The sequence below is a fragment of the Lepidochelys kempii genome, chromosome 26 (assembly GCF_965140285.1).
Source record: "Lepidochelys kempii isolate rLepKem1 chromosome 26, rLepKem1.hap1, whole genome shotgun sequence".
NCBI lineage: Eukaryota > Metazoa > Chordata > Testudines > Cheloniidae > Lepidochelys > Lepidochelys kempii.
This window is the reverse complement of record NC_136405.1, coordinates 8,272,676-8,296,191: the sequence shown is the minus strand read 5'-3', so window position 1 is coordinate 8,296,191 and position 23,516 is coordinate 8,272,676. Positions and strand designations below refer to the sequence as shown.

The 23,516-nt window shown below is 45.3% G+C and overlaps 1 protein-coding gene across 1 annotated transcript in view; it reads left to right on the top strand.

Moving 5' to 3' along the window:
- The first annotated feature begins 11,218 nt into the window (after positions 1 to 11,218).
- ADRA1A (adrenoceptor alpha 1A) overlaps positions 11,219 to 23,516 on the top strand; it is a 31,173-nt gene continuing 18,875 nt past the window's right edge. Inside the window, exon 1 of the mRNA XM_073324998.2 lies at positions 11,219 to 12,134. Coding sequence (XP_073181099.1) covers positions 11,252 to 12,134 — 883 coding nt within the window. The 5' untranslated portion in view covers positions 11,219 to 11,251. The remainder of the gene's footprint in view (positions 12,135 to 23,516) is intronic.

Below are 23,516 nucleotides of genomic sequence, written 5' to 3'. Positions count from 1 at the left end.
AGACACGATTATCCTCTCACTTACAGTGGAGGGACTGTATTGACGCAAAGGTCCAAATTCACATTTATATTCGGGGTATGTGTCATGGTGCGGGACTCACCCCTGCGGCGCCTCCTGCTGGTCTCTCAGGGCATTACCTCTTCCAGCCTCCAGAGCACCCCCTGAAGGCCAGTGTCCCACTTGCCGCTGGCCCCCGTGCCCCTCCCAGACCCCCAGTGCCCCTTTTCCTGGGCTGCGTCCCCCTGGCAGTGCCCTCACAGATCCCCTTCCCTGGGGAACCCCCCACCCACTATCCCCACCTCACCTTAGTCTTTGGCTACTGACAGTCACCACTGAGCCCCCACACACTGGGGCGGACTGCAGTGTATAAGGCAATCATCACAGGCAAGGGGGGTTTGGACCTGCTGCCTCTACCTACCCTTGGGCTGCCCCCTGCAACCCCAGTACCCTTTTTGGCCTTCTGTCAGGCCAGCAGCCTGAGGCTTTTCCAATCTGGTGCCTCCCCGCTCCTCTGGCCTTCCCCCAACCCTGCTCCACTCCAGGTACCTTCTCAAGCTCCCCAGCAGCCAGGCCCATCTCCTTCCACAGCCAAAGGAGACTCTGTCCGCTCCTGGCCCACTGCCCTCTTATAAGGGCTAGCTGATCCCTGATTGGGGTGTGGCCACAGTTGAGCCTGCTTCCCCCAGTCAGCCTGGGCACTGCTGGCTCCCAGCCACAGCCCTCTCCTGGGCTGTTTTAGGCCCTTCAGGGCAGGAGCGGGCGACCGCTCTGCTGCAGTATGTCAGAGATGTGACTGCCGCACTGTAGCCACAAACAGGGCTACAGAGACGAAGGGCCAGCTCCACAAGGAGACTTAGGGAGGTCCTAAAGCCTAGATTTAGGCAACGAAATCCCAGTTTTAGGTGCCATTGTCGCGCACGAAGCCCTCCCCCCGCTTGGCTTGTCGGTGCCTCCACACATTCAGTGCCAAGTCAGCCTGCGTGGAGACCAGTGATTTTCAAGGCCCCTGAAAGTCCTTTTGTGGCTCCAGGCAGAAGCGACTTGCCAAGGATTGAACCCAATGTCTGGGGTAGAACCAAAAACTGAACCCACATCTCCTGAGTCCCGCGCCAGTGCCTTAATGCTGAGACCATCTTTCCCTCTATGAACTGACCCTGCTACGACCGAGACCATCTCCGCCTGATGATGTGACGAGGGGTAGGTCTGCCCTGCATTGCAAACTCAGATCTGGGGGACCCAGGTTGGTGTAGTCGGTGTTTCCTTGAGCATCCACACTGCGTTGTAAAACCTGGGTTAACAATTGCTAGGCCCAGGTCTCTCTGCCGTGCTAACGCATCTGTACGGCATTACACAGACCTGAGTCGCGTCTGCTGCTTGAGCTGCATCCACGCCTCAAGATCACAGGGGGACCCCCTAGCAGGGTCCTAGGACCTTGGCCCTGAGCACTTGCTGACCCAAGTCAGACTGATTCATGTGTGAATGGAAAAGGGGCTTGAGCTCAAATCTGAATCAGAGCCCTGGCTTAGTGTGCAAAGTAGACATGCCCTCTAATGGATAGACCATTGCTGGACTCCAGTAGCATCTTTCAAATAAGCATGTAACTGTCATTGTCAGCCACTCCTCTGACCTTGGCCTGCTCAATGGTCTCGCTGTATCCGTGAGCTCCTCACTGAAAATGAATTTATGTTTCTTTGTGGATTGTAACTGCAGTCTGGAACTGTCTCTCCAAAAAGGAGTGAAACAGAAGGGTGTCCAAGGACAAGGACATTAATCTTAAATAAGGTGATTCCTCCTGAGCGTGGCATTGATAAGTGCAGTCATGAATCTAAATTTCTTTTTAATTGTGCAATTAAGGGTGTGGAGTAAGCTTGCAGTGCAAGAAGGGTTGTACACATCTAGACCCCGACAGTGAGGAAACATCAGCTCCATTTAAAATCAGTCTCCCTTCAAAACCTCTTGCTCTTCTCGTTTTGTGACCATTGCCAGTACCTCCAATTCCCCGAACTCCTCAAAAGCTAGGTCTGAACCACTTTCCTTCATTACTCATGGAAATGAGGACATTGGTTCAAGTTGATGCCCAATGCAGATAGCCAGCGCAAGGCTATGAACCACTCAAATCCAACTTAAAACCTCGAAATAGACCCTAAATAGGCTCTGTTTGGCTCTCTGAATTTCACCCTGAGAGCACATCAACAAGCCATGCAAAAGCGATCATAGAATCATAGAATATCAGGGTTGGAAGGGACCTCAGGAGGTCATCTAGTCCAACCCCCTGCTCAAAGCAGGACCAATCATTTTTATTAAACTTTATTTACACCAATGAGAAAATCATGTTCTGATCTACAAGAGCGTACATGACAGATGTATATTTCTCAGCATGCGTTTATTGCAAAATACCAAAGACGTGTCTTTAATAGAGTTTGTTGGAAAATACCACTTGTTTTTTATAAGAAATTGTGTAGAACTTTTTTTTTTTCTAAGCTTCCCTCAAGAACATTTTGGATTTTCCACGAAAAACTGAAACTGCAATTTTTTTCTAATTGTGGTATTTTGATTTGCCTCCTTTCTCCCCCTATTCCCCCGCCCCCAGCACCAGTTTTCCAGTGGCAAAGCTTTCTTCATATTTTTGTTTTCAATTTTTCATCAAGAAACTGGAAAACTTCAACAGAAATAAAAAAATTCCACAAAACTGGTTTCCATTGAAAACCAATTCTAGTCTTGATCTGTGAACAAAACAACAGCTTTTGATAGTGCCTATCATAGAATCCTAAAAGATTAGGGTTGGAAGAGACCTCAGGAGGGCATCTAGTCCAACCCCCTGCTAAAAGGAGGAACAACACCAACTAAATCATCCCAGCCAGGGCTTTGTCAAGCCAGGCCCTAAAAACTTCTAAGGATGGAGATTCCACCACCTCCCTCGGTAACCCATTCCAGTGCTTCACCACCCTCCTCCTGACATAGTGTTTCCTAATATCCAACCTAGACCTCCCCCACTGCAACTTGAGACCATTGCTCCTTGTTCTGTCATCTGCCACCACTGAGAACAGCCGAGCTCCATCCTCTTTGGAATCCCCCTTCAGGTAGTTGAAGGCTGCTATCAAATCCCCCCTCGCTCTTCTCTTCTGCAGACTAAACAAGCCCAGTTCCCTCAGCCACTCCTCGTAAGTCATGTACCCTACACCCTGATCATTTCAGTTGCCCTCTGCTGGACTCTCTCCAATTTGTCCACATCCTTTCTGTAGTGGGGGAGCCCAAAACTGGACGCAATACTCCAGATGTGGCCTCACCAGTGCCGAATAGAGGGGAATAATCACTTCCCTCCATCTGCTGGCAATGCTCCTACTAATGCAGCCCAATACGCTGTTAGCCTTCCTGGTAACAAGGGCACACTGCTGACTCATATCCAGCTTCTCGTCCACTGTAATCCCCAGGTCCTTAGCCAGTCGGTCCCCAGCCTGTAGCAGTGCCTGGGATTCTTCCATCCTCAGTGCAGGACTCTGCACTTATCCTTGTTGAACCTCATCCGATTTCTTTTGGCCCAATCCTCCAATTTGTCTAGGTCACTCTGGACCTTATTCCTACCCTCCAGTGTATCTACCTCTCCCCTCAGCTTAGTGTCATCTTCATTTGACTTTTCTCTTCACTCCAAATGCCAACTCATCACACTGAATGCTCATTCCGGTGAATGGCTAGGTCTTGGCAAACGTTGCAAATTCTACTCACTGTAAGAATATCTCTTGAACAAGCATTTTCTGGTTGTGAAATGAAAACCCATGACACTTCAGGACTCTGAGACACTGAGATCTCCTATGAAAAACTGAGTAGCATGATCATTTTAGTAATAATGCCTCCTTTCTCCCATTTTTGGCTGTCTTCTCTAATTGGTTGTCTCTCACTATTTGTTTGTACTGCACCGAGGGCGCCAAGCAGAGTTGGAGCCTCTGGGCACTCGAGAGTATTACAAATAAGAAATACTACCTTTAAAATACCTAGCAGGGATGAATGGGCAAACCTCAGAAGTTCGAGCATTTGTGAACCTCTTGACCTATTTTTGAGGTTTGCGAGGTTTGAAAAAACTCTTCCCGTCTCAGCTCTTTTTCTTCTGTAATTTACTCCCATGGGATTTTTTGTTTTCAAACTAAGACGGCAAATAAGGAGTAACTGTTACTGTCATAAGATGAGGATGGATAATTTTTTCAAACTCATTCCCAAATCAAAACATTTGGGATCTTCTCAACTTTTTTTGCTGTTCGGTTGCACTTTTCTTGCCCGCAGTAAAGGCCAGCAGGTGATTGAGAGCCGTATAAAGCTGTGAGAGCGTGGGGTCTCGGAGTCAGAGCTTCTAATAGTCTCAGCTCTGCAATTGATTTTCTCCTTGCTAACTTGATGAGCACTCAAACCTTGCTTTGCCACACTTCACCAGTCTTTAAAATGAATACTACTCCCCGAAATCCAGATCTTTAGTGACTTCACATGAGTGTTGTGAGACTAAAGGAATTCATGTTTGTAAAATACTTTGGGATCATTTCCATATTAATGTCTAGTATCTATATCATCATTGCTGCTTCCCATAGGTTTGATGAGAAATTCTATTGGTATCATTTATCTCACGATAATGTACACAGATTGGATTCTTTAGGAAAGAGCAATGAGATTTTAAGTGGCATTGAGATACATATAGGGGCAGATTGTCAGCTGGTGTAAATTGGCTGATGACATTAATGGAGCTATGCTGATTTACACCAGTCTGGCCCATAATGGTCCCTGTGCATTTTCAGTGCTGAAGCCTGCAAGGTGTGCTTTGCTTCTTGACCACTGTGCCACACAAACATTGAATCCACTCTCAATTAAGTGCATGGAATGGAAAATCCAGACCAGTTTCGATTTTCATATCATAACCTTTGATAATGCTTCAGACCCTTAGGAAAACACTGTTTTCCCCCCTACCTCATAGGGAATTATTCACAAATAGAGCTGTGCACGTGCATACGCGTACACACACACACACACACACACACAAATCAACCCCTCCTCGGCTGTATAGATTTCAGCTTCATTGCGTATTCAGTATTCAGGGCAGGTTTGTCAAAGCACTGTGACTAATCCTTTTGTGAAACCACACATGTGACTGAGGCACTGCTCAGAGCTGGGCCTCATTTAAGCAATGATTTGGAGCTCAGTTCTGAGACCACATCAAGGAAAGGGGATGATCCTGAAAACATTTTCATCAAATTTCTACCACATTGGGTCCGAATAAGAGCTGATTTTTTTGGTTTGCTGGCAATTCTGAAAAGCTGGTTGGGGGGGATCCTTTTGGGTGGAACAAAACATTTTTTGGACCCAAAATGAAATGTTTCTTTTCAGTTTTGAGCTTTTTATTCATGTTTCATTTTTTAAATTAAGTTGAAGGGAATTTCTGAACAAAAAGTTGTTTTGAATTGCAAAATCAAAATGTTTCGTTTTGAAAACATTGAGTGAAACGGTTTGATGCGGGGGGAGGAGGGAGGATTTTTGCTTATTTTCTCAAACTGAAACAACTCAGTGAATTCTACATGACTCTGTGAAATGTTTAGTGTGACCTGTCATGGGGTGGTCCCCTTGACAGGCCTTAATCACAGACCCCACCACTTCAGGTCTCCTTCACCACCACCATGTTTGATTGTGTTCTTTCAGCAAGCCTCTGTCTGTAGTGCAATTTATATGTCTTTACAGTCCTCCAGCCAGCAACCCCACTTGCTTCTCGAGAAGGGAACAGAACAAATAGCAGTCAGTCCTGCCTACCTTTGCCTTCCATCAGCATCTCATCTCTCCCCCCAGTACTTCCTTCCTAGCAATTTACATGCTCCCAGCTGCTGGGGTTGCTTCCCCCTCAAATTAGCCCCTCAGCTCTGGCTGTATTCAGTTAACTGATCTTTCATTTAAGTCCCATTTGACCTATACTGGGGAGGATTTGAGTGACGGGTGCTGAGTCAGCTCTTGACTCAGCACACCCTGCTACAGACCCAGATCTTCATTTTTCTGCAGAAAAAAGAGTTTCGTTAAAAATGTCCACCCAGTTCTAGTCAAAATTTCATGAGTTTGCCTACTAGAGAAAAGAAAGATGGTCCAGTGGTTATGGTGCTAGTCAAGAACTGAGAAAAACTGACTATAGATTCCCTTGGACAAGTCACTTAGTCTCTATGTTAATACAATGGGGATAATAGCACTGGGGTGTTGTGAGGAGAGATACATGAAAAGTCACGAGGTGGATGAATAGTACAGGAGTATCACCAGCAGGAGAGTGAATTTGTGTGGGGGGGGTGGAGGGTGAGAAAATCTGGATTTGTGCTGGAAATGGCCCACCTGATGATCACTTTAGATAAGCTATTACCAGCAGGACAGTGGGGTGGGAGGAGGTATTGTTTCATATTCTCTGTGTATATATAAAGTCTGCTGCAGTTTCCACGATATGCATCTGAGGAAGTGAGCTGTAGCTCACGAAAGCTTATGCTCTAATAAATTGGTTAGTCTCTAAGGTGCCACAAGTACTCCTTTTCTTAGTACAGGAGTGGCGGCCAGATTAGTACCTTAGATGGATTGGGCATACTAGTTGTATTGTAAGACTGCCTAGCGGTCATCATTTAAGGATCAAGGACCTGTTGTGCTAGGCACTGTACTGTCATGCAGCAAAAGGATCATCTTTACCCCAAAGAGCTGACAATCCCATTGTGACAAAATGCAACAGGTAGATCAGGCAAACAAATGCGGAGGAAGGGATATGGGAACAGAGAAGCAAAGTATCATACAAGGAGGAGTCACAGCTCCCAACCTGTCTAACCATTGACGATAACTTAAAACGTGATTATAACGATTGGAGGATTGCACCATTGTCTCATCAACAGCATCTTATATAAATAGTATTTAGGTCTAATCTGTCTCTTTTCCATCGAGTACTACTTAATTCCCCAGAGACAATTGCACTTTATCTCACATCTCTCTCTCCCCCTTTCTCTACCTCTACATAATTTTTAGGCAGGTTGTTATGTTTCTTGCCTTGATGTTCAAGTCTTGGGAAGATAATTAAAATAGCCAACAATGTTTTGGCCAGCCAGAATCACATTTTGTACTCTGTCATTCCAACTCAAAAAGGGAAACACCTCATTAGCCCATTGTTTGAGCTTTTTTGTTTCAATGGTCTGACCGACAGATGAAATTTTTCCACATACTGTCGTGAGCGGTTGTCAGTGGTTTCTTGCAGTGCCGTCAGTGAAAGCAATCCAATAATCAGTGATTTGCTATGTTCTGTGGTGTCTGTCAATGCTGGTCCATAAGGCTGTTCCTCCTTTCTCTCTCTTTCCCTGTGCGGCTGTCTAATAGGTGCTCCTTACATGCTGTTATACAGGGAGGGATTTTAATTCCAGGATAATATTGTGCAAGGATCATGCTAATAATAATTCCTTGCACTTCTCTGGCACCTTCCAAAGCACTTTGCAAACGTCAGTGAATTCAGTCTCACAGCACCCCATTATTCCCACTATACATGGAGGCAAAAAGAGTCACGAGTCATGCTCAGCCAGCATGCAAACCAACTGTGCCTCTTATGTTTCCTCCTTCCACTGAAATCCAGGGAACTGTGGGGCACCTGATTGCATAGACTCATAGATATTAAGGTCAGAAGGGACCATTATGATCATCTAGTCTGACCTCCTGCACAACGCAGGCCACAGAATCTCACCCGCCCACTCCTGCAATAAACCTCTCACCTGTGTCTGAGCTATTGATGTCCTCAAATCGTGGTTTAAAGACTTCAAGGTGCAGAGAATCCTCCATGTTAATATAAGACCAAGGTGGCTCTGCCACATTGGAATAAACCAATGACACATCTAGCCCAGTATCCTGTCTCAGACTACGGCGACTGGAGTCCATATAAAAGTCCAACTCTTTTCATCCTTCTCCCTGTAGGCATCCAATCTGAAGGCAGCTTTTCACAGATACGCACACGCAGTTTTGTGACTCAGTATTTTTCTATTCTCTTGTTAGTTGATACTGATACAGCACAAAACCGAAAGGCAGATGTTCAATAGGACAAAAGAGCCAGAAGCAAAAGGTCAGCCCTCACAATTTATTATCTAAATACAAGATTCTCATGCTTCACTTTCCTGAACTTCTTCCTAAACCAGACACTATTTCCTGATGCAATTCCCCAACCATTTAGTTAAGCTCCACTCCATCTTCCCCCTCTCCAGGGAAAACCTGGGAAAAGAGGAGGATCATTGCAACGTGGACCAAATGGGGAAAGCAGGCAATAACTGTCTGTCTTTCTTGAGCTATGGTATGTGTGTATATAGGAATATTTGTCAGTCCTTGTTATTTTCTTCATGCTCATTTTATCTGGCAAGCACTGCACGTTTTATATTCCAACAGAGTTGTGTGAGACTCATGGGATTTTTTTCCTCCCCCATGTAATTTCAGGTGATATTTTGCCAATTCATTTTCAGGCAATTATCAACCCCATAAATTCTGTGCATGTGACATTTCTGCCAACTAGGTATCTTTCGCGTTTGAAAAATACACTTTCTGAATTCTCTCACTCCTTTCCCATGCAAAACCCAGTAAATCAGCGCAAAAGACAATTGGGCATCCCATGAGTGCTCTTTGTTTCTGAGCAATACGGCAGCGGCTGGAGATTACGGTAATGGCAGGGGATACTGCCTGCTACAGCAGCTTCTTGACAGTGTGGGGCTGAACATTGCAAGTGGGAGAGGGCGGAGAAGCTGGCCCCGAGCCCCTCTGCCATTGGGACATAGGGCATTACTGTAATTGTGAGTCATCAAAACACAAGGGGAGTTAAAAAGGGAGGAAAGGCTGGTGGAATCTCCGGCCGAGTGCCCCATCCCTGCATGCAGAGAGGAGACTGCAGTGCTGTGCTATGGGCTGTCTATGAATGTCCTTCCCAGATGCTCAGCAACAGGAGCTGTGCAGCCTTCCAGGAGGTGAGTGTGGGTGAAGGGCAGAGGTAGGGCAGAATCTCCCGAGACCTCTAGCATGCAGGCTGAGGGTCGGGTCAGATGTTGGGCTGTTTGGAGCATATATGTATCATACCTCCTTCCTTTCCTGCCTCGCTTACCGTTTTTCTGCCTTCTCCTTTCCTTTACTTGCTGGGAAGTTTTATTCATGCACTTGGGAATGAAGTTTGATCATTTAATTCCCTGTTCCATCATCAGACTTATAATAAATAAAATAATAATAATAATATCAGAAGATGCTTAAAACTATGGGGGTTTCATTTTTCATTTATGTGCTTATTCAAAACCTTCCTTTTTCCTGGAGTAACTCGGGGTCTCATTCCCTCCTGTGGAAAGACAAATGTAAATGTAGCATTGGAAGGAAGGCAAATACCCACCGTGGAAAAAAAAGAGACCCGTGCATCTGAGTTGGGCATCTACAGGTGCTAAAATAAGAATTTTATTTTTATTTCCATCCCTGTAGAAAAATACACACTCCTGGGATTTGCAGATGAGTTGATTTTTGCTGCTGGATTGTTGGGAGTGTGTTTAATCGGACGGGAGAGTTAATTTGCAAGACATAATACAGTGAGCTTGCCCATAAGAATTTACGGAGGTTCTTCTTATCTGGGAACTGAGGTCTGTGTCGCTATTGATGGCCTTTCAAATATCTGATCAGTGCTTGAACAGGAAATCTAGACCATCCCTAGCATTATAAGAGATGATTAGCTGTCACTTATAACTAACCTTCCTGCCCTTTTTGCCTCAAATTCCTATCCTCAGTCTCGCATTTCTATCTTTTTTCCATCTTTATTTGGCTGAGGAGGAATTTGGCCTCCAGATGTTTTGAAATGCTATTCCAGCCAGTAAAACCTCCTTCTTTCTGCAACACCCCATACATTTCACAAGTCACTTTCCCCTGTAGCTTTCTAAAATGTGTGGCTTATCCTAACTAATGAGCAGTTTGATCTGCAAGGGAGTCACTTTGGGAGATTGTGAACTAAATCTGGAATTGAGTCTAGAATCAGTTTCTAGTTCTGATTTCTGTCCCTTTGTATCTTTAATAAATGGTCCCTGTAGGGAAGCTAATAAACAGGGTTGATTGCTTTACCCTCAGGTCAATGGACGGCAGGCTTGTGCTGAATATATAATATTGTTTCTTAGCTGGGGGTGTGGAGAGGTGGTCAGAAAAATTGATCAGGCAACAAAAATTCATATTGGTCTGTGTTGTCTGGAGCAACTTCGGCCAAATAGCAGGGCTTCCACTGGGTGGAAGGGACTGGGATATAAATCTAATATCGTAGCTGATGGGGAAGGTTCACTAAAATAGATTCCCAGGCTCCAGAAAATATTTCTGCTTGGGAAACCACAGCAGCAGGTAGCCATGAGCTGTCTGAATCATGTTGTCCATGTCTCTTTACCTCTCTTAGGCGGGCACCATGTCACGGAAGAGCACAGCATCAAGGTGTCTTTGACAAGGCAAACCTCCCCTTTCCTTCTGAGCCTACAACAAGCTAGTGTTAATCAGCCCAGATCCTGAGCCCAGGGGACCAAGTGACAAGACAACAATTTTCCCAGAGGTTCAGAAACTTTTGATCAACCCATCAAGACTATGAAGCCTGCTACGGATGAGCATCCTTCAGCTGGAAAATCACAGAGCTGACGGAGCATCGTTACCACTGCCGAGGTTTCTACAACTCCAGGTGCGAAATAAAATTTCAACACAGAGAAGGCCAGCGAAAGTGTCACCAACTTCCTTTGAGGAGGAATCCAAATTAAGACACTGGGGATTTTTACATTATTCCCTTCACCTTTGCGAACTGAGTCTTACTGTCTCTAAAAAGCAGGAATGATTTTAGCACTGCAGCTCCATTTCCCCTGAGACAGTTATCCTGGAAAGTAGGAGAAATGTTCTCATTGGTGCCCCTACTTTACACCATACAGCTGAGGCCCCCTCGTCCCAGGAAGAATCCAAAGGAGGCCAGACTTGGAAAGTCTTCAAAACTGGGGCTATGTTGCTAATTGGCTGCCAAAAGCAACCAGAAGAGCAGAAGCTTAGAGAGGATTTTCCAGGATGTTTCTGGATCAGTTACTTATCCTGGTTCTGTGTTTCTAAGGCATTATTATTGTTGTTATTATAATACCTTTTACCAACGGAGCTGGGCAAATGTTGCCTGCAAAACCTTCAAAGAGTTGATCTCAGCACTTTAAGCAGTAGAAAGTTGAGTGGAGCACAAGAGCTGGATGAACTTTATCTGCCAGCGACAATGGTTTTCCTCCCTGGAAATTCCTCTGACTGTTCAAATTGCACCCAGACTGTAGGGATAGTGAACAATTTTAAGGCCATATTATTAGGGGTTATTTTAGGGGGGCTGATTATATTTGGGGTGCTGGGTAATATTCTGGTTATCTTATCAGTAGCCTGCCACAGACACCTTCAGAGTGTGACCCATTACTACATAATCAACCTGGCTGTTGCGGACTTCCTCTTAACTTCCACTGTCCTGCCTTTCTCAGCAATCTTTGAGATTTCGGGCTACTGGGTCTTTGGAAGGATCTTCTGCAACATCTGGGCAGCTGTCGATGTCCTATGCTGTACGGCTTCCATCATGAGCCTATGTATCATCTCTATAGACAGATACATTGGGGTGAGCTACCCACTGAGATATCCAGCTATAGTGACGGAAAAGAGGGGACTCCTAGCTCTGCTAAGCGTCTGGGCTTTGTCTCTGGTGATCTCCATTGGACCTCTCTTTGGCTGGAAGGAGCCAGCTCCAGAAGATGAGACCATCTGTCAAATCACTGAAGAGCCTGGCTATGTACTGTTCTCTGCTTTTGGCTCCTTCTACCTCCCCTTGACCATCATCTTGGTGATGTACTGTAGAGTGTATGTGGTGGCCAAAAGGGAAAGCAAAGGCCTGACTTCTGGCTTGAAAACGGAGAAATCTCATTCTGAAGAGGTGACCCTCCGGATCCATCGCAAAAACACCTCGGTAGGGAGCAGATCTACATCCTGCACAAAGAACAAAACCCACTTCTCAGTGCGTCTCCTGAAGTTCTCCAGGGAAAAGAAAGCAGCCAAGACCCTGGGAATAGTGGTGGGGTGCTTCATATTGTGCTGGCTTCCTTTCTTTATAGTCATGCCTATTGGTAAGTAAAGCAAAACACCTTAACCTTTTATAAGAACTTCCCGGGGTTGGGAGGGGATCTCTTTTTGCCTTGCTGTGGGTTAGAGCTGGTCTGCAAAACTTCGACAGAACCATTTTCCGTTGGAAAACGCAGTTCCCTCAAAATTGAAACACGTCTCAAAATCATGTCAATTTCACCAATAATTTGTTTAGTAAAAACTCATGGGGAAATTTTTTTTCCCACAGTGTTGAAAAATCTCATTTTGCCATTATTGGAATGAAACGGTTTGATTTTTCATTTTGAAAGGACGGTTTGTTTCGATTTTTTATTATACATTTGTAAAAAGTGGCAACTGAAACAAAACACTTTTATTGAGCTGAAATAAAAACTTCAAACTCAATCAGAATTTTCCTTTGCAGAGCATGTCAGGTTTTGTGACAGTTTGGAAGGAAGCCAGTTGTGAATTCCTCCACCAAATGGAATTGTTGTCCTCTGGCCACCTTTACAGACATTATGGGCCAAATCCTTAGCAGGCGTAAAGGACACAAGCACCGTTAACTTCAACACCAACGTTTCTCTTTGCAAAATTACGGCTGGATTTTCAAAGAAGCCCAGGGGCCAGACTTTCAATTGCTCAGTACCCACAATCAGGTCCGGATTTTCCATAGTGCTCCCATTGTGACATTTATGGGCAGATTTTCCAGAGCTAAGCACTCAACAAGCATCTAAAGTGCTGAGATCTGTTGAAAACCTGGCAATTTATTTTGGTGCCTAAATGAGAACTGAGCTTTTGATCATCTGCCCTTTAGGACTTGATCCAAAGCCTGCTGAAACCAGTGAAAAGGCTGCCATTGACTTCAGTGGGTTTTGGATGAGGTCTTTATTGCAAAAGAATTATTTTAGCTTCCCTGGATTTTGTTGCAAAGGTGACCATTTTTTTAAAAAAAAACACAGCGAGTGCAAATATATTTCCCTTTGAAAAGAATGATTAACTCAGCTGTTTGCTATTTGCAAATGATGGAATGACACACAGTTTCAAAATTTGAATGCATCCCTTTAAAAAAAACTTACTCTGCATTTTAACAATGTCTGTGATGTAGCACAAGAGTCTGGGTGTAGGTAATAGCTGGATTAGCAGACCAAATGGAAAACAAGAATAAACCACTCAAATTCTAGTGGGTTATGCTCATGATTATGTTTATTGTGGTTTTTAAATCCAAGGGCCAAGGAGGTGTTGGGAATCAGTATCAGTGTTTCTATTGTTACAGATTTAGCAAACTTCAGCATTGGAAGGTTTGTTTAGAGAAAATTATTTTAATACAGAATTACTTATCCACTGCAATAAAATCCAGGATTCCACATGAATTTCTGGTTTAGATGCCTGCAGAGCTTTATTCCCCTCTATTTTGCGGATACAAGTAAAACACATATGAAAGAAAAACAGGCTATAGTTTATAAACTGCAGTTATTAAATTAGTTCTTGTCCAAACTCGTTAAATCATCCTAACCATCAGCAAACTGATCTCTTTGCAGCAGCGGCCAGTTTATGCCAGAAAAAGCTTAAACAAGAGCTTTGAAATTGTGCCCTTATGGGAAAGCCTTATACAACTTCAGAAGCATGAAACCAATAAAGGATCTATGGCATCTAATGGAAATTTCCCTAAAAACCTGCAGAGTGAAATGGAAAATGATCTCCTTTCTTCGATAGCTGCTTTGTACCATTCTATAGGACTCTAGAATAGGGATAGGTTTCAGAGTAGCAGCCGTGTTAGTCTGTATCTGCAAAAAGAAAAGGAGTACTTGTGGCACCTTAGAGATTAACAAATTTATTTGAGCATAAGCTTTCGTGAACTACAGCTTATGATCAAATAAATCTGTTAGTCTCTAAGGTGCTACAAGTACTCCTTTAGGATAGGGATATAATTCTCAATGAAATGCGAAGGGAAAGTGTTAAAAAAATAACTTAGAAAGGTGACCATTTTCAATTAACTTCTATAGGATTCCAACAGAATATTTCACTAAATCCTTTAGCTGTTGTTGCCTCATGAAAGTCAATGGCTGCAGAATCTATCTAATTCTGTCATCTGAAATGCTGGGCAATACTGGAAAAGTGTCTGAGTAAAGACTTAGTCATTGCATAAGGAAAAACCCTGGGAGGGACTGGCTCTTTCTGCTCTGAGTGTCATTCTGTTGGAATGTTTGTTGCCAAGATGTCCCAAACATACCCAAAAAGGGTTTGAGAGCACATTACACGCACTTTGGTAAAAAAAAATCCTCAAATGTGGCTGCCCACCCAGAGCTGCTGCTGCTGTTGATCCATTTGGTTTAGGTTGAAGAAAACGTCCTTATTCAACACTGGACTTTGAATCTTTGATCCCTTATAAGGAAAGTTTGCTAAGGTTAGTTTCCCTATCTTCACATGGTTTCTCTGTTATTTTAGAATCATTTTTCCAAAAATCTGTTTGCCCTTTTTGTTAAAGGAAAAAAGAGTGCTAAACAGAAATGCAGCACGAAGACACGTATATTATGCAAAACCACTGGTACGTCTCGATCCAGGCTGTTTTCCTATCTATTTTGTATCACAGACCCATAATGCTTCGCTTTTTTATACAGGGCTTCTCATCCATAGATTACAAAGCGCTTTGCAAGCATCATTATCCCCATTTTGCAGATGGGAAAACTCTGGCCCAGTGAGAGAAAGTGACTTGCTCAAGGTCACAAAGGTGGTTAGTGGCAGAGCAAGCGAAGCACCCAGGGGCCAGATTTCAGACGTGTTGAGCATTAACGATGCTAGTTGAAGTTAAGGGGAGCTGCGGGGTCTCAACAGTGCTGACTAGAAAACAAGAATTCCATTACATGAAAAGTTTTGAAGTTCCACAGTTAGTCTGTACAGCACCTAACACCACGGAGTCATGGTTCATGACTGGGCTCCTGGGCATTACTGCAATACAAATAATTATAATAAAAACATTTCCCAACCCATTCTATTTGAAACCTTTGACGCATTATGCAAACATATACAAATCAGAATAATCCTCCAAATACCCGTTGGAGGGATGTGGAAGTAACCATCAGCGTAAGCCCATATCAGTGATGTTGTGAAGTTTGTGAGAAAATAAATGCAATGCTGATTCCTTTAGCAGGATACGCAGATTTAAAATATTGAACATCCAAAAGAAAGAGAGCCAACAACAGACCCTTGACACCTATTGCAATCTTGCCCTTTTATGGAATAAAACAACTCCATGAAGAACTGCTAAACAATGTTAATGGAGGGGTCTGTTCCCATGTAGATAGCTCAGTGCAAACTGGGGTCCACAGGTCTATCATCATAGGCAAAGGCAAGGTATAGTCAGGAGAGCACAGCAAGTCTCTGGACGTAAGGAGAGCATGTCTGGGAAAGCCTAGTGGTGCTAGATTCTCTGGCCGCTGTGTAAAGTGCATGTCAGCCCGGTTCAGACAGACCAGGTAGGGTGCAAAGCCATCAGAACAGGGGGTAAAGCAAAGCTGAGTCAGCAATCAGAACAAGATCATAAGGAAGGCATCCAGCAGCCTGCACGACGTGTTGTTCAGTGACTGATCAATGATGGGCAAAGAGATTCAAGGGAGAAACTTTCTTCTCTCTGTGTTAGTAACCAATGTGTCCATAACAACCGTGTCTATATCAGTGACCTGTGCCTGGACTGGAAGAGGGACACTCGCAGGACCAGTGTAGACATTCCACTTGCATGCCTGCTCTCAGGGTGTACGCAGGAATTCAAACATACCCAGGCTTTACGTTGGGGGAGCATGTTCTTGTGAGCTACAGGTAGATCATTTCATCAGCCACAAGTTGCCATATGTGCCCTCTCAAATACCTTCGGCAGAGAGAGCCCTCCAAAGTCGTTCAAGACCAGCCTCTGAATGGAGAGTGCTAGACAATCTAGGTGAAATTAACACATATAGGTGACAATCAGGAGGGGTTGGTTTAAAATCTGGGTAGGTAATGCCCTCCCAACCTTTTCTAAGGATCTTCCACTGCATGGGCACTCTTTCATTTTTGGCAGAGCTTTTAGGAGCCTTATCCCCAGGATAGATAGCTGTGGAATAGGTATTAAGCCCATTTTATCCCCTTCTGGCTTGGTTGAGATGCTGTTTAGTAGAGCTAGGGTGACCAGATGTCCTGATTTTATAGGGACAGTCCCGATTTTTGGGTCTTTTTCTTATTTAGGCTCCTATTAACCCCACACACACACACGCACACACACACCCTGTCCCAATTGTTCACACTTGCTGTCTGGTCACCCTAAGTAGAGCTGGCTGGAGAACAACAATTCTGTTTTGTGACAGCTTCAGAGCTTTTGGAAGAAACTTTGGATGCATTACACATTGGAACTAAAAAAAAAAATCCCCTTTTGAACGTTTTGGTCAAAGGGGATAGTGTCAAACGCTGTTTATTTTCTATGCAAAAAGGTCTGGTTTTTTAATCCCCTTGCGCTCTCTGTCTCTGTCTCTCAAATTGACCAGAGAGTCCATCCTGGACCTTGCCAGCAAAAAGCTCATCAAAATCAATATGTCTCCACAAAACATTTTCACTTTGATGAAAACAGCAGGTCTGGAAAACAAAATTATCAAAAATATTCCAGCCAGCTCTACTGTTAAGGTTTGCACACCCCCTTCCCGGACAACTCTCAGCTTTTCCCTGAATGTATGTGCCCAGTGCACGGCAGCAGTATTGTTTCCCTTTCCATGGTTGCTTAGTCCAGGCCAGGACTAAAGGAGACCCAAATAGAGATTGTCTCTCAGCAGCACAAACTAAATTTAACCTGGAACCAGGAAGAACCACAAGGTACTTTGTGTCCAGCAGGAACCTCTACAAATAGTTTCTATTATTAATACACCTAAATGTCCTGTCTCTTGTCTGCCACAAGGGAAACTAGAGTTTGATGGTGCAAATGCCCTTTATAGGATATTTGCACCCTCTTTTGAACTGCTTAAGTCCTTGGACAAACCCTTGACCCACTGCAGGAATTGATCCATTTTGGAGAAATTCTGCCTGGCTTCACCTATGCTCCCCAGTGAACGTCACTGCACAGGAGTGACTGAGGACCAGCCTTTGGGCCCTAACGTTTATGGTGTCCACATTTGGTTGTGAAGGATGGAAGAACAATGTCCATGTAAGTGCAGCCGTGATCCTAATACATGAATTGTGAGTCTGTAGTGGGTCTTCATGGGCCACTTCTTTCTCATGGGCCAGATTGAATCTGGGCTGCGATGGCATAAGTGGGGGGAGAACCAGGATCAAAGAACCTTCCTCCATGTTTCACTCCTGTGGAGAGGCCAACAAGGACTGCTTTGAGGCTGCTAGCATTGGCTACCCTGTGAACTCACCCAGTGAGCCAAGGCAGGCATGGAAATCCAACTTGCACCCTGTGGTGGGGCTGCAGCTCCCAGCATGTGCTGTCCTGGAGCTCACAGAAGAATGTGAGCTGAGTCAATCAGAATTCCCAGCTCCTGCTGCACTTCCCCCACAATGCAAGCTGGGGCTTAAAGCTTGCAGTCCAGCATTATGGGGGGTGGAGGGGGAAAGCAGGTAGGGATATGAGGTGCGAGGGGGGCAATGACTGCCTTTAGAATGGCTTGCTTTTTTCCCTCTTAGAAACTCTGCAGTATTTTCACTCTCTGCCTTTCCACTGACATGGACTGGAGGCTGCTCCTGATTAGAAATTACCAGGAGACCAGCGACCTCTCCAAGTACAGTTGATTCTTTCACAGGAGGTGGCTAGGAAGAAGCTTTTCACTGCCCAGGCTGGGGGTGTGCTCTCACATGCCGTCTCTCAGTGCAAAGTTTCCCACTGACCTCCCTCCCCTGGACAGCAGGCTCTTGGCCTGATGGCCTCTCTAATCCCAGCCGTTCTCTCCCTTCCCCTGTGGTTAGTCACTTACATTGCACCTGCCAGTGTCGGGTTAGCTTCCCCATGTTGTTTACCTCCATTACAATCCTGCTGGGTGCTGATAACAGCTATAAATGCTTTTAATACCCGCCCTCCACACCATGGCTGGTCTGTGATTGACCAGTTGATGATGTAGCTACATTCTGGCATTCTGTTCAAATGGAGGTGATGAGTGCAGGTTGTGTATCAATTAGCCAGGGATTATGGAATGTGCATTGATTTACATAAACAAAAATGCAGTGCCTAATTAAGGAAGGACGGTCTGGTGGCTACAACACAGGACGGGGAGTCTGGAGATCTGGATTCTCTTCCCAGTTCCGCGGTAGCCTTCTTTTCACAAATCTGGGCCAATTTCTTAACATCCGTGTGTCTCAATTTCCCTGTCTGTAAAAAGGAGATCATAATTCCCTGCGTTGCAGAAGCTTCAAGTTTTATTCAGCTACTTTGAGCTCCCTGGATAGAAAGTACTATAGAAGTGTAAAGTAGCACTGATCATTTCTGCTCTTAAATATTTGAAAATATTTGATATTGGTCTCTTCAATCTGTTAGCCAAAGGTCTAACGTGAGCCTTTGGGTGGAAGCTGAAGCAAGACAAATTCAGACTGGAAATAAGGCATACATTTTTTAACAGTGAGGATAATTAACCACTGGAACACCAAGGGCCCTGGTGGATTCTCATTATGGGAAAGGTTTAAAATCAAGATGGGATGATTTTCTAAAAAATCAGCTCCAGGAATTGTTTTGGGGAAAGTTCTCTGGCCTGCGTTACGCAGGAGCTCAACCTAGATGATCACAGTGGTCCCTTCCAGCCTTAAACTCTATGAGCAATAGCTAATGTAGCTCTGTTCTGGAGTTAGGATTAACAATTCTAGATCACAATAGGTGAATTTCATTCCTCCAGAGCTTGGTTCAGATGACCACATACAAACCTGGATGCTTATCAAAACTGAAGTTGTACAGCTGAGCCAGAAACCTCAGAAGAACAGGTGTCCTGGCAGACTCTGCAACGTATCTGCATCTGCTTCTGAATGGGCATGCCATCGGAACGGCCTGCCTCAATGCAGGCTCCTCCTCCTGTTTGTCTCTGCCAGAAACTGCAAGGGAAATGTAGGAATATCTCCAAATTTGAGAGCTTGAGTTAGGTTCTCGAAACGGAGGAAGGTTTGATATGTTCACAACTGTGGTGGAACCAGTCTGGAGATGATGCAGAGCAGGAGATCACACTATGGTATGTCAAAACTTACTGCAGGGCTGGAGAATGCTGGAGGTGGTAATTCATAGCAGTCTCTAGGAGCCTCCTTCTGGTGGGAGCTATTGAGAGATATCTCAGGCTCTCCTCAGGCAAAGCGATAACACAGGACCTTTCGGGAAGGGGGTCACAGTAGGCTCCTTAGGTACAGACTAAGTTGAGATCCTTGGGAACCAGCTCCACAGAAGCAGAGCAGCACAACTGATTGCTGGACACCTACTGTGGAAGACTGGACTGTATTTACTGGGACATAACTGTTGCCTCAAGGAACTGGAGAACAACACGGGACCATCCAGTCGGCTGAGGATGGATATGATCATGGGGACAGGGCACTACACTGGAAGGAAATTGCCCTAGGAGAGCACTAATCCTTCCTTGTTCTTAGGACACAGCGAGCAGAGCAGAGGATATCCGAGGGGGTATTTGTGTTTGTCAAATAGTAGTAAATGAATCTTGGGAACTGGCACAAATACTTTGGAGGGAACCATCAGTTGCTGCCTACATGCCTCTCGGCAGCAGGATTCTAATTACTGTTTTGTTGTTGTCGTGTCCGAAGCCCAAGAGAACAACAGCTTGCAAATGTCACCAGCGCTAAACCAAAAAACTTCAGCTGCATCCTTCTGGAGCATGAGAAGCCAAGTGCTCTCTGTGCTGTTGATGGGATGTCACAAGTAGCCACAGGGAGGAGTGTAGTGACAGCCACAAAGCCTGAGGTGGCTATGGATTTGTGGGTGGTCGTATTTTTCTTTTGGGTTTGCTTTGGCTGAATATAACGCGTCGTGTCCTTCAAAGCTGCAGATTAGGGCCTTTGCAGGCTTCCCCCCTCCCTCTGGCCATTTCACAGAGAGGCCAATGGACTTGCAGAATGGAATTCCCAAAGGCCATGCCGAAAACAACTCGTCCCATCTGTGCTACAGGAGAGAAATCCGCCCGTGGCTTGATATTTCTCTTTAAACAGGAATATCGGAAGATTTGACCTGGGTCTGTCTCGTGGGAGAATCCTGTCCCTTGGGAGCAATTTTTGGCGAGCCTAAACATTTGAAAATCAGTTAATTCAGTCACCCATCCCTTACCTTTCACCCCACTGACTTACTCTACTCCATTACCGCTCACGCTCTGTAATGGTGGCCACTGAAGGATTGTGCTGTGTCTCGTAGCTCACGAAAGCTTATGCTCAAATAAATTGGTTAGTCTCTAAAGTGCCACAAGTCCTCCTTTTCTTTTTGCGAACACAGACTAACACGGCTGTTACTCTGAAACCTGTCATAGATAAAACCATAAATGCTCTTGCTGGAAGGTTGCAACATAACACGACTTTATTCCTTAGAATTCAGAACAATAACACACAACTGCAGAGACGCACAAGGCCGGCTGCTCCCTAAGGCAGGGTTCACCACACCTGTGTCTCTTTCCAGGCTGACTAGTGTCTGCTGGCATGTTTTGCTACAGAGCCCCGTCCCCAGCAAGTAGGACCAGGAATGTCCACCCTCTCTCTTAGTTGGCTATTCCAACATAGTCCTCAGTAGACCCACATGGATCACATGACTGGGGGTAGGAAGCTAGTCTGGTTTCTTGCCAGTGCCCCTACTGCCTTGCTGTTTACACCACACCTCTGCCATTAGTCCTGCGTCCTACCCACCGAGTACATCTGGGCACTGGTGACCTGATGGGTGGAGCCTGGAAGTACGATTTTTCAATAATGCAAACAGCCAAAGGCATTGGGAGCAATTGAAACAGGATGTTTAGGCACCTAAAGCGAGTGTTATGACTTCAATCACCCTGATATCTGCTGGGAGAGCAATACAGCGGTGCACAGACAATCCAAGACGTTTTTGGAAAAGGTAGGGGACAATTTCCTGGTGCAAGTGCTGGAGGAACCAACTAGAGGCAGAGCTCTTCTTGACCTGCTGCTCACAAACCAGGAAGAATTAGTAGGGGAAGCTAAAGTGGATGGGAACCTGGGAGGCAGTGACCATGAGATGGTCGAGTTCAGGATACTGACACAGGGAAGAAAGGAGAGCAGCAGAATACGGACCCTGGACTTCAGAAAAGCAGACTTTGACTCCCCCAGGGAACTGATGGGCAGGATCTCCTGGGAGAATAACATGAGGGGGAAAGGAGTCCAGGAGAGCTGGCTGTATTTTAAAGAATCCTTATTGAGGTTACAGGGACAAACTATCCCGATGTGTAGAAAGAATAGTAAATATGGCAGGCGACCAGCTTGGCTTAACAGTGAAATCCTTGATGATCTTGAACACAAAAAAGAAGCTGACAAGAAGTGGAAGATTGGACAAATGGCCAGGGAAGAGTATAAAAATATTGCTCAGGGATGCAGGAGTGAAATCAGGAGGGCCAAATCACACCTGGAGTTGCAGCTAGCAAGAGATGTTCAGAGTAACATGAAGGGTTTCTTCAGGTATGTTAGGAACAAGAAGAAAGTCAAGGAAAGGGTGGGCCCCTTCCTGAATGATGGAGGCAACCTAGTGACAGAGGATGTGGAAAAAGCTAATGTACTCAATGCTTTTTTTGCCTCTGTCTTCACGAACAAGGTCAGCTCCCAGACTACTGCACTGGGCAGCACAGCACGGGGAGGAGGTGACCAGTTCTCTGTGGAGAAAGAAGTGGTTCGGGACGATTTAGAAAAGCTGGACGAGCACAAGTCCATGGGGCTGGATGCGCTGCATCCGAGAGTGCTAAAGGAGTTGGCGGATGTGATTGCAGAGCCATTGGCCATTTTCTTTGAAAACTCATGGCAGTCCGGGGAAGTCCCGGACGACTGGAAAAAGGCTAATGTAGTGCCCATCTTTAAAAAAGGAAAGGAGGAGGATCCTGGGAACTACAGGCCAGTCAGCCTCACCTCAGTCCCTGGAAAAATCATGGAGCAGGTCCTCAAGGAATCAATTCTGAAGCACTTAGAGGAGAGGAAAGTGATCAGGAACAGTTAGCATGGATTCACCAAGGGCAAGTCATGCCTGACTAATCTAATTGCCTTCTATGACGAGATAACTGGCTCTGTGGATGAGGGGAAAGCGGTGGACGCGTTGTTCCTTGACTTTAGCAAAGCTTTTGACACGGTCTCCCACAGTATTCTTGCCAGCAAGTTAAAGAAGTATGGGCTGGATGAATGGACTATAAGGTGGATAGAAAGTTGGCTAGATTGTCGGGCTCAACGGGTAGTGATCAATGGCTCCGTGTCTAGTTGGCAGCTGGTATCAAGTTGAGTGCCCCAAGGGTCGGTCCTCGGGCCGGTTTTGTTCAATATCTTCATAAATGATCTGGAGGATGGTGTGGATTGCACCCTCAGCAAGTTTGCAGATGACACTAAACTGGGAGGAGAGGTAGATACGCTGGAGGATAGGGATAGGATACAGAGGGCCCTAGACAAATTGGAGGATTGGGCCAAAAGAAATCTGATGAGGTTCAACAAGGACAAGTGCAGAGTCCTGCACTTAGGACGGAAGAACTCCATGCACCGCTACAGACTAGGGACCAAATGGCTCGGCAGCAGTTCTTCAGAAAAAGACCTAGGGGTTACAGTGGACGAGAAGCTGGATATGAGCCAACAGCATGCCCTTGTTGCCAAAAAGACCAATGGCATTTTGGGATGTATAAGTAGGGGCATTGCCAGCAGATCGAGGGACGGGATCGTTCCCTTCTATTCGACATTGGTGAGGCCTCATCTGGAGTACTGTGTCCAGTTTTGGGCCTCACACTGCAAGAAGGATGTGGAAAAATTGGAAAACGTCCAGCGGAGGGCAACAAAAATGATTAGGGGACTGGAACACATCACTTATTAGGAGAGGCTGAGGGAACTGGGATTGTTTAGTCTGCGGAAAAGAAGAATGAGGGGGGATTTGATAGCTGCTTTCAACTACCTGAAAGGGGGTTCCAAAGAGGATGGATCTAGACTGTTCTCAGTGGTAGCTGATGACAGAACAAGGAGTAATGGTCTCAAGTTGCAGTGGTTTGGTCTCAAGTTGCAGGGGGAGGTTTAGGTTGCATATTAGGAAAAACTTTTTCACTAGGAGGGTGGCGAAACACTACCTAGGGAGGTGGTAGAATCGCCTTCCTTAGATATTTTTAAGGTCAGGCTTGACAAAGCCCTGGCTGGGATAATTTAGTTGGGGATTGGTCCTGCTTTGAGCAGGGGGTTGGACTAGATGACCTCCTGAGGTCCCTTCCAACCCTGATATTCTATGATTCTATGACTTTGCACAAAGG